Source organism: Notolepis coatsorum, assembly GCF_963971535.1.
Source record: "Notolepis coatsorum genome assembly, chromosome: 13".
NCBI classification, from domain to species: Eukaryota; Metazoa; Chordata; class Actinopteri; order Aulopiformes; family Paralepididae; genus Notolepis; species Notolepis coatsorum.
This window is the reverse complement of record NC_140177.1, coordinates 32,296,722-32,312,063: the sequence shown is the minus strand read 5'-3', so window position 1 is coordinate 32,312,063 and position 15,342 is coordinate 32,296,722. Positions and strand designations below refer to the sequence as shown.

General features: G+C 42.6%; 1 protein-coding gene across 2 annotated transcripts in view; it reads right to left on the bottom strand.

Annotated features, from left to right (window-relative positions):
• Positions 1 to 4,469: 4,469 nt before the first annotated feature.
• Positions 4,470 to 15,342, bottom strand: part of LOC311238784 (CTD small phosphatase-like protein) — an 89,769-nt gene continuing 78,896 nt past the window's right edge. For both annotated transcript variants that reach the window (XM_084326977.1, XM_084326978.1), the window contains 4 exons: positions 10,092 to 10,148; positions 8,635 to 8,727; positions 7,876 to 8,061; positions 4,470 to 6,236 (listed from right to left, as the gene is read on the bottom strand). In XM_084326977.1, coding sequence (XP_084183103.1) covers positions 6,111 to 6,236; positions 7,876 to 8,061; positions 8,635 to 8,727; positions 10,092 to 10,148 — 462 coding nt within the window. In that variant the 3' untranslated portion in view covers positions 4,470 to 6,110. The remainder of the gene's footprint in view (positions 6,237 to 7,875; positions 8,062 to 8,634; positions 8,728 to 10,091; positions 10,149 to 15,342) is intronic.

The following is a 15,342-nucleotide window of genomic DNA, read 5'->3' as shown; positions in this document are numbered from 1 at the left end:
AGTGCAATAAAACATTTCTGGATTACTCTTCAACGTCTTTACCTTCTGTTTGGTATCCCCAGTTTAAAACCTGACAGTCTCCCCTCTTGTTTGATACCCACTTTGATGCTCTCTCTAGGGACATTGTTTTAACCCTGTTTCCTCTGCTTTGTCCAAATTATTTTGTATGTGGAAAAAACATTATCTTCATTACCACTTGGTCAATAAAATATCCAACATGATTAATATCTCCCTGGAATCTATGCATTGCTGTAAATATGATGCTTTAGTTTGAAGTGTCTCCTATACAGTAATATCGTATCAGGCCACCAGGAGGTGATGTAGCACAGAGGATTCTTGCACTAAGGTTCTGGGTCTATGATATAAATCTGCAGCAGGAGTCTGGAGAACTATTTCTGTGATCATTTCAGACAGCAGACATAAAATCAAAGAAAGAAACAGTATAATAACCAAATCAGATACCCATTGGTACATAACAATGCAATAATCACCTATATCAGCAATATAATTACTTAAAATAATTACTTTTACCTATATTTTTACTCTTACTCAAAGTATATTCAGATTCTAATTCTTTATTGTAACATATGATATAACCGATGGGGCATATAGACTCATCTGCACCTTTGTTTACATTGTTTATTTTTCTCATATTTCTATATTCAGATCAAATTCTATTGCCTATATTTATGTATTTCTTTCTATTACCCTGCCCATACCTGTACCTCCCCTACCCCATGCTGCTATGACGCCCACATTTCCCCATGGGGATCAATAAAGGAATATCTTATCTTATCTAATCAGACTAAACTAAACTACAGCCATGATGGGCCCATTTCTAATTTGCATGATGAATAGACATAACATGTTATAAGAGCTGTTGACAAGAGCTTCTTATAGCTCCTCACACACTATTGTAACCCAGTAGATGTGAAATGTGTGAAATATTACTGCATCTCCATCAGCCACAAGGAAGTCAAGGAGGCGATGGGCATGAATGGAACTCTGGTAAACTCAGGTAAACTCGGGTAAACTCAGGAAGACTCTAAAACAGGGGGGGGGGGGGGGGGTGACAGCAGTTTAGGAGGGAAAGCCTGTGTGAAGAGGTGTGTTTTGAGGGCTGTTGACAGTGTGGGGGCATTTTCTATGTGGATTGAAAGTGCTTTCCACAGAGAGGGGGCAGTAACAGTGCCCTGTCACCCCAGGTTCAGCATTATGGAACAGAAGAGTTATAACGAGTCACCATTTGACGCCTCTATTCTATTACTATTATTAGTAGATGTAGAGGGTAGTGGTTAGTATCCTACTCTTGAGATAGTGAGTGTAGACTGTAGAGTTGCTTCTCAACCCACTAAAAATAGGGCCCGATGTTCCAGTCAGCATCAAAGGTTTGGATTTGGGATAAGAGCAGCATCCTGTCAGAAGATCTCATGTAAGCTGCCTCACTGTAAACAAGATACGGCAACTGCCACATGCACTGGCTACAGCTCACAGCATCCAGAGAAGACACGGACAGAGGCCTTGCACGGAATGTTTGTCTAGTTCTTTTTCTTCCAGTATGGCTGCCTGTAACCATTGGTAACCAATTTAAAAAGAAAATGCCTAATTTGTGTGCAGTGGTAGAGTATGGAAAACATATTACCATTCTACTGTGACTTGTTTACAAGATCCAGTAATAAGACACCAAATGATTGTTTTTGTTTATATATTTCTCATATGGAGTGTAACAGTAAGAAGCATTTTGTATAAAAGTATTCTGTACTTCTGTATGACAACTATTAAAGAAACTTGAAACTTGATATATGATCACATAGCAACCATTGTTCTACAGCCATGTACGGCATTCTTTTTGTCATGTTACAGGCAGCCATGCTGGAAGAAAGACAACACAAACATTATGCACAATGCCTATATTAACCCTTTCACTACCACACTACAAAGGGTTAATGCTTTCACTACCACTACAGAATTTTAACCCTTTCACTACCACACCACAAAGGGTTAATGCTTTCACTACCACACTACAGGTTAACCCTTTCACTACCACACTACAGATGGGGAGACATTATCATTATCCTCTCCATGGTCACGCAACCACGACCTCAGAAACAAACAAAGAACTATTGGCTCCAACAGGGTAAATAGAAGGAGTGAAGCTGTATCGTCATACTGTATTAGAATTCCCTTTATCCATTTCATTGGCTGAAACCCCTCCCTTTCTCCCCTCGCAGGATACAGAGTGTCTTGAGTCTGCTGAAGAGGGAAAGGACAAGTCTAAACCTGAGCAGACCTCTGATTACATGTACAAGAGATCCATATTTAAAAAGCGCTAATCCGCAATAGCTGTGACTGTATGTAGTACATGAATCCACACATGCATGCATTCAGACACACACCTGCCTCAGCCTCCTAGGTTGAAGACTGTGGCTACTAGAGGGTGGGGACACTTTTGTGGACCAATCAAACCATAGAGCTGCTGGTCACAGCTAATAAATAAAACCTGTAATCATGATTGTAAGAGTAATTCTTCATTTTGGATACATAAAATCGGTACAAAAAAAAAGAAAAAGGGTCATGTAACCTTTACAATAACAAGACAGAAAAGAGTATTTCTTTCCATAAAAAGGTGCTTTATTGTGACATGTCTGGAAGGAAATATGCGGCAAAATTATGAATAAATTCACTGTAAAAATATACTGCAAACAGGGCACAGTAACATCCCTCTCACAACTTGTGGAATTAAAACAGAAATCTCTCACAGCCGTCTGAGGTGATGATGATGATCCTTTGGCCTCAATTAATGTACCATGTCGGACAACTGGAAATTAACTTCACACCACATGCATTAAGAACAAGGTATGGTTTCAGTAAAAACCCTTTATTTTTCATTACCGTTGAAAGAGAAAAAACAAGAGATCGGGGGATCTGGGGGGAAGAACACGTAAAATGTAACCGATGACAGAAGGTCGTGTTAAATGAACAATTAGTGAAGAAGAACCTGGTGATGCATGGTGACTGAGAACTCAAGTGTGTTGGAACTTTGGTGTTAAAACGATAAGAGAAGGTGACTGTGATAATGAGAGGGAGCGGTAACCCAGGAAACCCTATGTAAAGTGAACACACACAGAACAAAAAAGCACATCAGTAGCGGATGTGCGCGCATACACACACACATACATACACCTACACACAGAACAAAAACAGCACACACATCCAAAGGGAAGAGAAAACCTGACAGAATTGACCTGAGCTCAAACCCCGCCCTCTTTTCTTGACCCTCCCAATCACATCCATTGCTTCCCTCGGATGCAACGGTTGTGAGGTTTGTCAAGAGGGAAGCACCGGTTGTGATTGGAGGATAAAGAAAAGAGGGCAGGGTTTGAGATAGATCAATTGTCACCAAAGACCATGTGAGGGACATTACTGAGCAGAAAAGAAAAAAAAACACCAGTAGGATACAGTGGGTAAACATGCAACTTTTCAAAACCAAATACTGACAAAGGTAACTAGAAAAATATCACAATGATACGACCTAACGTTTTCAGAAAGGTTGTCGAGAGAGGAGGTCGAGAAGAGTTAGGCCCAACACTTCTAATAAAAAGGGACATTGCATTGAAACCATTGCGACGAGCGTTACGCTCACCGACAACACAGACATGTTCAAAGGACTATATGCCACTGACGGAACATAGTTCAATGTGCCACCGTAGGAACCCCTGGAAGCACTCCGTTATGAAGCAACAGAGGTCTCTTCTATCAGAGCACCACCACACCCCATAGTGGAGCAAGGAAGCGCGAGGAGGCTTGACGGACAGGACATTCAGCCAACGAGTCTCTTCGCACTGCGTTACTCCACCGCAGCGGTTCACGTGCCAAGTCGGGTCCAATACCGGTTGTACAAATATGGTTGTGAGCCTTTATTACACTTCATAAGAGGGCGAGTTAATGTCACCGGCGACGCCGCGACATACAGTAGCCACCTTCGGAATCCGTGAATGATAATTGCTTTATGCCTCCACAGGCTGTAAGGCGTCGATGCCAGGATGAGGTGCTTGACGGGTCCGTTTGCAGTCCCCCCCCCCCCCCACCGGGGCGGGTAGTGTTCCTAAAACCAAACCTGTATGGCTAGCCTCGTGAAGCGCTCCAGACTCCTGGAAACAAACAAACCCCCCCCCCCCCAAAGATGGAGTCTCCCCCAGGGAAAAAAACAAGGTTATTGCCATGGTAACTATTTCCTCTCAACTTAGGCACTGAGGTGAAGATCAGTTAGGATGGTCTGGGAAGGTAAACCAGTCCGCCCCCCGTGTCAGTGTTATATAACCATACCGGGCCGGGCCGCCACTGGGTGTAAACCGGGAACAGCGGTGGGACCGCCGACACCGTACAGACTCCGGGTCTGCTCCTATACCCCGTTTTCTCTTAAGAGAGACTTACCCTCGCGGAAAAAGAAATCAATAGTATTAAAAACATGGCACTCTACCCATTTTTACTGTAAAACGCCAGATCATTTGAAACAATGAAAAGGGATAGCTTCGCAATGGAGTTACAATCAAGAGGTGCGTTTTGGAGGGAGACCACCCCCTATGGGTGAGACAGTTAGAATTGCGACACCTGTTCGGCGTGCAAAATACAAGAAAATCCTTTGCATGCCGGCAAAAAAAAATAAAAAAAACCTAGCTAAAATATTGACGTGGATCACAAACAAAGTGGGACCCGGTCGATTTTAAAACATACAACAGGATTTGACGTCTAGTCGTCAAAAAGAATAAAAACATAATTATACTCGCTAACAGCTTTAAAACGTTTTTTTTTGTATTTTCTTTTTTTGTAACCTCAACTCCCATTAAAAGTTGTTAAACCTACTAAAATTACACTGAAATATCTTATTTGGCAAATAATAAATGGGAAAATAAATTGGCACAATTTTATCTTTGTTAAGATATAAATTGTATCACAGATGAAGAACATACCTGCAAATTGGGGCCTAAAGTCACTGTTCACAATTGCAAACATATTCCTTTGCTTAAAACAAACACTATTCTATGTATAATGAATGAGAGCAAAAAGGAAACAAAAATCACTTCTATATAATGGCACAAGCAAACTGGGAAAAGAAATTAAAATAAAATAATACATTTTCATGGAGACATGTACCCAGCGTTGGAGGAAATAGAAACCACCAGCTAAAATAAAACTGAGCTTTATATATAAAGACACCTCTCTGTATCCATTCTTAAAGCATATTTGTTTTGTTTAAAAGATCGAAGTACTCTGGAAATATGCCATGTACAAAATATCTCCCTGTAAAAACAGCATTCACACAAGGCACTTCATTCAGTAAGGAAAGAGAAAACCACAGTCCTTTCTACTATCAGAAACTGCCTGCATAGCAACAATACAAGGACAAAATATTTTTTTTCTTTTTCTCTCTCTTCTTCTTCAGACTTCTGTGTTGTATCACAAAAGAATTTCAGACAAAAAAAAAAGTTTTTCTCTTTTGGTTTTAAAAGAAGCACTTTACCGAATAGTAAAACTCTTTGTCTGTTCGTTTGAAAATAAAGACCTAAAGAGTTCGTCTCCTCTTCGCATCTCGTCCCCCAAATCCAGCGACGCTTTATGGCGCTCTTACACTATTTCTGTCCATTGTGTCGTTGTTGTTGTTGTTGTTGTTGTTGTTGTTGTGAAACACAGTGGTCCTGGGGCTTGAGAGTGTTTTCTGACCGTGGGTCCGAAGGCAGCCAGTCACCAGGACATGAGAGCAGGGAAGGGGAGGGGATTGCTTGGAAGGTTTTCCACAGTGAGACTCCAGGGCGCCCCCTTGGGGCAGAGGCAAGAGGGCGCTTGGGGGTGGGAGGTTCTGCCTGAGTCTGAGAGACGTGGCGTAGTTAAGGGGCAGACGGCGAGGGGTGGTGTTGTGTCCTGCTACCTGCCTCTCAGATCCCGTAGGACCCCACAGAGAGATGTGGCGAAGTTAAGGGGCAGAGCGAGAGAGAGATGGGGGTGGTGGTGTGTCCTGCTACCTGCCTCTCAGATCCCGTAGGACCCCGCAGAGAGATGTGGCGAAGTTAAGGGGCAGAGCGTGAGAGAGATGGGGGTGGTGGTGTGTCCTGCTACCTGCCTCTCAGATCCTGTAGGAGCCCGTAGACCTCTTCCTCTCTGCTTAGTCCCTCAAAGAAAGGCAGCAGGTCCAGGAGCTCCGTGTCATTCATGTCATCGAACCAGGACTGGACTGGGACCTGAGGGGGGAGGAGAAATCAGTTAGCCAGAGGCCTTCACGTGGAAAAGCACCAGAGGCCTTCGTGTGGGGAAGCACCAGAGGCCTTCGTGTGGGGAAGCACCAGAGGCCTTCGTGTGGGGAAGCACCAGAGGCCTTCGTGTGGGGAAGCACCAGAGGCCTTCGTGTGGGGAAGCACCAGAGGCCTTCGTGTGGGGAAGCACCAGAGGCCTTCGTGTGGGGAAGCACCAGAGGCCTTCGTGTGGGGAAGCACCAGAGGCCTTCGTGTGGGGAAGCACCAGAGGCCTTTGTGTGGGGAAGCACCAGAGGCCTTCATGTGGGGAAGCACCAGAGGCCTTCGTGTGGGGAAGCACCAGAGGCCTTCATGTGGGGAAGCACCAGAGGCCTTCGTGTGGGGAAGCACCAGAGGCCTTCATGTGGGGAAGCACCAGAGGCCATCACAAGTTCAAAAAGGGCTTTCTTGCCCAGAACCAACATGCATAAATTAACTTTCAAACACAGAGACCCTACCCTAAGCAGACCCAAGGAAAATTAGACCCCCCCTGAAAGAAATGTAAACAGATGTAATCATGCTTGTGCTAATGGACCCTATATCAGGTCTGGGACAGAGATGCTGAGGCTTCTTTGATATATCTGGCCAGCTCTGGTGCTGGTGGCAGGCGGCTGCACTTCAGTATGTTTTATGCAAAAAAAATGTAACACTGAGGAAATCTGAGGAACAGTGATTGACCACACACATTAAAATTAACACTACGTACTGTTGATTTTGGAAAGTCAAAAGTAAATAAATCCAATTTTGAAAATAGGTTCCTCTCAGATCCATAAATTTCAGTTATGCTTACCTGAGACCTGTGGCAATAATGTCAGACCCTACGCTTGCCCAACAGACAAATGAGGATTTTGGACCCAGACCCACCTCGGGGTCTTGGGTTTGTGGGTAAGAGTGGACCCGTGAATGACGGGTGTTTCCAAATGTTATTTCCATTTCATTAAAGGGGAACTATCTTATAAATGGCCTTTTTGAGTGTTTAGCATTGTTTCCTAGCTATGTGAACTTATATTAATATGATCTATGTCTCAAAATTCTCATATTGGCGCATTCTTCCAATTCTCCTCTCACAATATTCACCCTCACTGAACTGAGTCGTTTGAAAATGTGCCTATATGTGATGTCATATAGTCACTGCTGCATGTTAATGTTCAGGCGGACGACGCCGCTGCACAGTGGTTTAGGTGGCACCTGCACCTGTGTCCCAGGCTCAAAACAGCTCGAGATCTTGAGGTAGAAAAATGCTGTTTTTGAGGACTTGATTAGAAATACAAAACAATGAATAAAAAAAATATATATATTACAGAGGTGTTCCATAGACTCACAGGAATTGAGTAAAAGTGCCCAAATAGTGAAAGAAATAGTAAAATAGTTCCCCTTTAAATGTATGCACAGTGCACTGCATGTGATGTTGGTGAGAAAAGTGTGGGAAGATGATTTTAAATGATTGTTTGTTCATTCATTCATTCATACACTGGCTGCGGGTATCAACTTGATAGCAGTTGAACGCCGGAACACGTTCGGTTTGTTCGACTGCAGGCTCTTATAACTATTAGGACACTTTTCTACTCTAATGGTGCAGAGAACTCACAGCATTTTCTGGGTGGAAGATGTAGGAGGCTGGCGAGTTGTCGACGATGATGACGTTGTTTAGTTCTCTCCCAAGCCGGCTCAGGTCTTTAACATAGTTCCCTCTGTGGAACACGCAGGATTCTCGGAAGAGCCGTGTGCGGAACACCCCCCACTGGTCCAACAGGTCTGCCACAGGGTCAGCATACTGTCCAGGACACACACACAAAGGACAAATGTTAAACTGTTAACCATACAAATATTTGAGCAGGCTCGGTTCTACCACCCCGATTACACAAAAAAAATCGATTTGAGTGTTAGTTGTCGTCAGGTTTCGCAAATAATGCTTGTATTCTCACATAACTCTCGCTAATCCATAAGCATATCATTTACAATGCTATCAAATCATGCAAGAACAAAAAAGCACTACACTAGTGTGCTTGTGGGAAGCAAACCGGTTTAATGTGATGTTTGCCTAAAAAAGGGGAGAGTACCTCTGGAGCTACTACTCTAGATTACCACTACCGCACTAACAGCTAGTTCAGCAACAGATGCACTGGGCACATTAACATGTTAATTTCTTCTGGCCTTGTTCGGTAAACTCACCCATGGCATTGGTGGCTAACATGCCGGTGCACATTAAAGACAGAGGAATGTGACAAGTTAGGACAGAAAGAGGCAGACTGTCGGAGCGTAACGAGGACACAAGAGAATGATGCTCGACGGGTCACGGCCGCTGCTGGCTCGTGAGCGAGCTGGAGAGGCAAGGTGAGGGACAAACCTTTGCCAGGCTGGCTGTGAAGAGGACACATTCAAACAGCTCGCCCATCTTCTGGAGGAACTCGTCCACGTAGGGTCTCTTTAGCACGTACACCTGTGTGGTTTAGGTTCAGAGGAGAGTGGAGACACAGAGCAGGACAGAAGTCACGTAGGGTCTCTTTAGCACGTACACCTGTGTGGTTTAGGTTCAGAGGAGGACAGAAGTCACGTAGGGTCTCTTTAACCTGTGTGGTTTAGGTTCAGAGGAGAGTGGAGACACAGAGCAGGACAGAAGTCTCTTTAGCACATACACCTGTGTGGCAACGCAACGGGGGTTTAGGTTCAGAGGAGAGTGGAGACACGCAGATGGAGTGTGTCATTGATGAGTGTCGGTCGGACAGTTACAGGACGTCAGAATAGACGTTTATAATAGACCTCTCGAGTGTTGTCTTTTTGAAGGAAAGAATAAGCAAAGCTCTGATGTTTTTTTCCCCTGCCTATGGTGAAAAGAATAATAAACGTTATTTGTATAGCAGCACCTTTCAGATAAGAATTGCAGCTCAAAGTGTTTCACAGCAGTAAAAAATAAAAGACAGGCATAAACTGAACACAGAATTGGCAGATCAAGAGCAATGCATAGCAAGAGCAGACATATAATAAGTATAAAACGAGCATAAAATAGATGGCAGCAAAATAGACAGTAAAAAAGACAGGACAAAATTGGCAGATGAACAGCTACTGCAGGGCAGTACAGCACAAGTGGGTTGACTATAACCACATGGTCACATGGAGATAAGGAACGGTGAGAGTCCCAGTCGCTGACTGGCTTCTTCCACTCCGTTCTATTTGAGTTTATTTCAATGTTTTAATCATAAGTCCTCAGCACTGCGTCAAGCATCTCTAGGAAGAAGGCAGCATCACACGTCTTCTCCTTGTTCTTCACTAGTCCAGTGGCTGCAACCCAGGGCAAGTAATCATGAATAGGCCAACCAGGATACACACAGCCTATCCTGGATTACTTGAACAGGGTCACAGCCTTCTCTTACTGGAATCATCTCTGTGGAACAAGGGTGCGTCCTCAATAGGGATGGGTACCGAATCCGGTACTTTTAAGGGTATCGACCGAATCACGTCGGTACTACTACCGATTCACGTGAGATCCACCGGTGCCACATTTTGGTAATGCAAAATAAAAGTGTGTGTGCCGCACGTTCACACGCACAATACACGCTTACCTAGGATTTGACTTGATTCAACAACAACAAAGCAGTCAAGGCAATGGCAAGCGGAAAACTATTGCAAGTGTGGTAGGTAGATAGCATTTTTAGAGACTAAAGTACCGAAAAAAGGTACCGTTGGATACCGGTAATGATTCACAGGTACCGGTATCGGTTCAAATGTGACCGGTACCCAACCCTAGTCCTCTGGAACAAGGGTGCATCCTCAACACTATCAAAGGGAAGGTTTCATGTATAGTACCTGATGAACGGTGCCATCGATCTCCACCGGAACTATGAAGTCAGCGTTGCTGATGGGCTGTAGAAGAGACCAAAACAGCATCAGTATATCACTCACACATGTTGCTGTAATACCACATCTGAACAGCCGAGGGATCACTAGCGCTACTCAATCTGCTCTCCACACACACACACACACCACAAAGAGGGAAGGGAAATAATCCACCTTGTTTACCCCTAAAAACAAACCCCTCTTCTCTTACTCTACTTTTCTAATGATCTAACACAACAGACACACCAGACAGCAAGTTCGCAGGCCAGACAGACAGACAGACAGACAGCCAGCCAGACACACTGGTCTGATGGAAGAAGGGGATTGCGGGGGTGTGGGAGGGGGGTCATGGGGGAGGAGAACAAAGACAATGGAGGATTATCATGTCAGACGGCTAGTGTCCAGATTCCATTGCCCAAAAGAATATCGTCTGTGAGCAGGAGGTTAAAGTCGTGGACAGGTTTATAAAATACTTCTTGGGTGAAAATGACGACAGAGTTATGGCTTAGTGGTGATGTCTCACATCACCCAGAGAAATTGTGTCTACACGAGAGCATCAACAATGGCCCTGGTGGAGGTGGACGAGGAATGTCATCAACAACAGCTGGTGCCTCTGCCCAGATCACTAGAACACAACACTAATTCTACTTAAGATCAGGGCCGAGTGTCACAGGAACCAGATCACTTCTAGAACCCTCTAATTCTACTTAAGATCAGGGCTAAGCATCACAGGAATCCAGATCACGTCTAGAACCCTCTAATTCTACTTAAGATCAGGGCTGAGCATAACAGGAACCCGGCGATACATATCATATTACACGGGTCCCCGTTAAATATACTGCAAAACTATCAACACTATGATAAAGATGTTGCTTTACGTCAACATTTGTGGCAACAATGTCAACAACTCTATATAATACAAGTCATTAACACTTTCAGTGCCGGCCATAACGTTGATTAATGTCCTTGAGTGCCATCATCCACTTCAATGATAGCGTTAAAAACGCATAATCTATGTCTAATCTGCCCGTCGCTTATCAATGACTTGTTTGCAGTCAACATTGTCGAAACGGATTTTTTTTTTCTTTTTTTTTTTAAATCGGTTCATATCCTTTTTATAGCATTTCGAAAAGCTATCGTTTTCTCGAAAATTTCCGGAAAATAGAAAGATTCCCTCATAAACGGCATTTAATGGAATATTCTCTAATACAGGGGTTCCCAAACTTTTCAGGCCGCGACCCAAAAATAACGGGGTCAGAGAGCCGCGACCCCCACTATTATAGGAGGTAAAACATTTTTTTAAATTTAAATATATATATTTTTTATATAAATGGAAATGTATGGTTGAAACATACGGCAGTAAAATGTGATATCGGAAAATATCGGTATCGGTTAAAAAAAAAAAAAAAACAATAACAATATTTGTTATATATATATCCAGTGAAATTATTAGTTACCTGAAATTATTCAGTTTTTTGGGGGGGGGGAAACCCTGCATATATCGGTATCGGTTGATATCGGTTGATATCGGTATCGGAAATTAAGAGTTGGACAATATCGGAATATCGGTATCGGTAAAAAAGCCAATATCGAGCATCCCTACTAATAAGCATTGAGATTGGAGGCTTTTAACCAGGGCCAGACTGGGGAAATCATTCAGGCCAGGAAATATAGTGCAAAATATAGCCCCAGTCAGGCCACTTTTTAAGCAGGGGGTCTGGGGGTCCCCCACCAGGACATTTCTTGTTACAAAGACTTGATTTCCTGCATTCTGGTCACGGTGCAGGCATTTTTTTTATTTGTACCCTTTAAATGCCAGTGTTTGTGATGGCATCACAAATTATTGTTAAAAAACAGGCTAGCATATGTATGATTAGCAACAACACTGATTGATGGATTTTCAGTTTTTTTGTAATGTCAGATTGAAAATACAATCTTTTATTCAACTTCAGCCCTGATCATACCACCACATATTAATTGTATAATTCTTCTAACCCTTTAAATGCCAGTGTGTGTGATGGCATATATTTGCAATATATCAAATGCAAAGTAGATTTTTCTGGGGGGGATTATTACAGGCTAGCATGTGTCAATGATTAGCAACAACAGTTTTTTGTAAGGGTCCCGCCTCCACCAATCACATGCGGCTCCTTTTGTGTGTGTGTGAGTGAGAGCAAGAGAGAGAGAGAACGAGAGAGAGATAATTCTCCAACTTGTGTGAGTTGCAGTGATCTCCTGGTTGTTCCCCACCTAGGTTATCCAACTATTGCACTGCTGCAACTAGAAACACTGTCCTGGCCTGCTTCTAAGTTCAGTGGCCTGACTGCAAATTTTTTTTTTTGGGAAATCATCTGCCGACCCCCCCCCCCCCCCCCCCCCCCCGCGGCTCGCGACAGTCCTGTGGGTCGTGACCCCGACTTTGGGAACCCCTGCTCTAATACACTAGACACGTTGTCATTTGTCGGCCTATTTATGAATAGTTTTCAAATAAACGCTAGATTATCGATAGTATAATGTGTAATGTGTACTAAAGAAGCGAACTGAGAAATCGATTACCTCATTTCCTCAACATCACACACATATGTACACATACAGGACACGCTGTTATCTCAGTGAATACAGCTCTGATTATCCTAAAACTGGTAACAGACTCCTTACCTTAGATCAGATGTTCTCCAAAAAGATTATTCCAATTCCTGATCGCCATTCCAAATATCGATCGCGTTTATTGATTGATTATTGGCTGCTGTAAATATATATTGCCGGCTGCTTTCCAACTCGCGATCACTTCCATGTTCATCAGATCCCTCGCCAGCATAATGGAGCCAGTAGGCTCCCCCACACAGATCCACCAGTCTAATCGAATGGCCTGCAGTTACACAGGGATAGACGATAGGGGGCGGTATTTTCCCATCTGAGCTCCTAGAGGGGCTGCTGTACCAACGGGAGACTCGGTTGATGAAATATGAATTCAGATCGCTAATAAAAAAATCAAACGACAATTTGCGTCGTCGGCACTCAACGGGGGGCATGAAAAGACGACATAACACGTCGCTGGCACTCAAAGTGTTAAGAGAGAAACACTGCTAGAGTTGTGTTAAGTTGCAGTGTATTTTTGTACATTTAACACCAGCTTGGTGTGTATTTGGATGCACAGTTTAATATGTACTCTTTATAGAATCAAATATACACAGATCTTTGTGAAGACTAAATAAATAAATAAATAACACAGAAGGATATCACAATACTGGCCATCACATATGACAGAACCCAGACTGTTCAGTTAGAGCAGGGGTCAGGAACCTTTTTGACTGGGAGAGCCATAAAAGCCAAATATTTCTAAATATATTTCATTGAGAGCCATATAGTATTTTTAACATAATAAATTAAATATGTCTTACTTTTAATGCGACTTCTGGTGCTGCATGGTTAAGCTGATGGCCTTGTAATCTGGTTCATACGTAGTGAGATTGAGCTTCATGCAGGCGTTGAGGCTTCCATCAGTTAAACGTGAGCGTAGGTTGGTCTTAATGTTCCTCATATGCGAGAATGACTGCCCACATGCATATGTAGAGCCAAACATGGTCAATACGGCAATACTCACGCTGCATTGTGTGGTATGTCACAGGAAGCTCGTTCCAAGTTTTAAGAATCAGCTGGTCTTCAGGTTGAAGATTTTTAATTTCTGTCCACTTGTGTTCCCTCGCCAGCTCTGCTCGCTATATCTTCAGCTACAGATACTATTAGCTGTATCTTCAAAACTAATTTCTGTTTACTTTAAAATGACACAGTATTATTAAGAAATATCACAAGTATTTATTAAAAAAAAAAAAAAAAAAAAAAAAAAAAATATGTCTGGGAGCCATATGCTGTCACCAGAAGAGCCATATATGGCTCGCGAGCCATAGGTTCCCGACCCCTGAGTTAGAGGGTGCTACCTCGGAGGTACTGAAAGTCCACAAGGGGGTCCCACAAGGTTCGGTTCTGGGCCCATTATTGTTTACTCTATACATTTTGTTGGACAGAATATTCCAAACACGGTCTTTCATTTCTATGCTGATGATACTGTCATCTACTGCTTTGCACCTACTCCTGCTAAAGCTTTTGTGTATCTTCAGTATGCATTTGATAGAGTACAAGAGCAGCTTTGTCAACTGCAACTTGTTCTAAAAGCAGAAAAAACAAAACTCATGTTTGTTACCAATTCTAGAACAGTAAGCTCAACATTGTCCGATACAATTGTTACCAGAGATGGTCAACAAATTTAGTTGGTATCTACTTTTAAATACCTAGGTTGATGACCACTTGTCTTTTAAAGCATATATCCATTATGTTACAAAGAAGCTGAAGCATTTACTAGGATTTTACTTTAGAAATAAGTCTTGCTTTTCTTTTGGTGTGAAACGGAAACTGGTGGAGTCTACCTTTCTACCTGTGATTGATTATGGTGATGTGTTATATATGAATGCCTCTGCTCACTGTCTCCACATGCTGGATAGCGTGCATCATGGGATTTATTATGAACTGTGGATCTCTTACTCACCATTGTGTATTATATTAAAAAGTGAACTGGCCTTCCTTACTTGCACGTCGGTTCAGTCATTGGTATGTTTTGATTTACAAGGCCATTCTTGGTATGGTTCCGATTTATTTATCGTCTCTTTTAAATTTGAATGGTGGAAATTACGAGCTCCGTTCGAAGGATTTTCTGCACTTTGCTGTTCCCAAAGTCCGAACAGAAATGGGAAAGAACGCTTTAGGTTTTCCGCCCCTACTGCATGGAACAATCTCCAGTCCGATCTGAAAATTCAAAGCTCGGTAACCCTGAATGTATTTAAGGCTAGGTTTTCTGTGTGCAAATGTTTTATCTGATCCTTTTGTAACGTTACTTTTATCTGTAATGTCTATGTGTTTATTTTGAAACTTTGTGTTGCTGCTATTCTTGACCAGGTCTCCCTTGTAAAAGAGATCCTGGATCTCAATGGGACAAACCTGGTTAAATACAAGCTAAATAAAATTTTAAGAAAATCTATAAAATATCACAATACTGGCCGACACATATGAATAAAATACCACAATACTGGCCGTCCGTCACATATCAATAAAATATCATGATACTGGCTGTTACAAATCAATAAAATATCACAATACTATCAATAAAGAAATCATGAAACTGGCTGTCACATATCAATAAAATATAACAATACTATCCGTCACATAT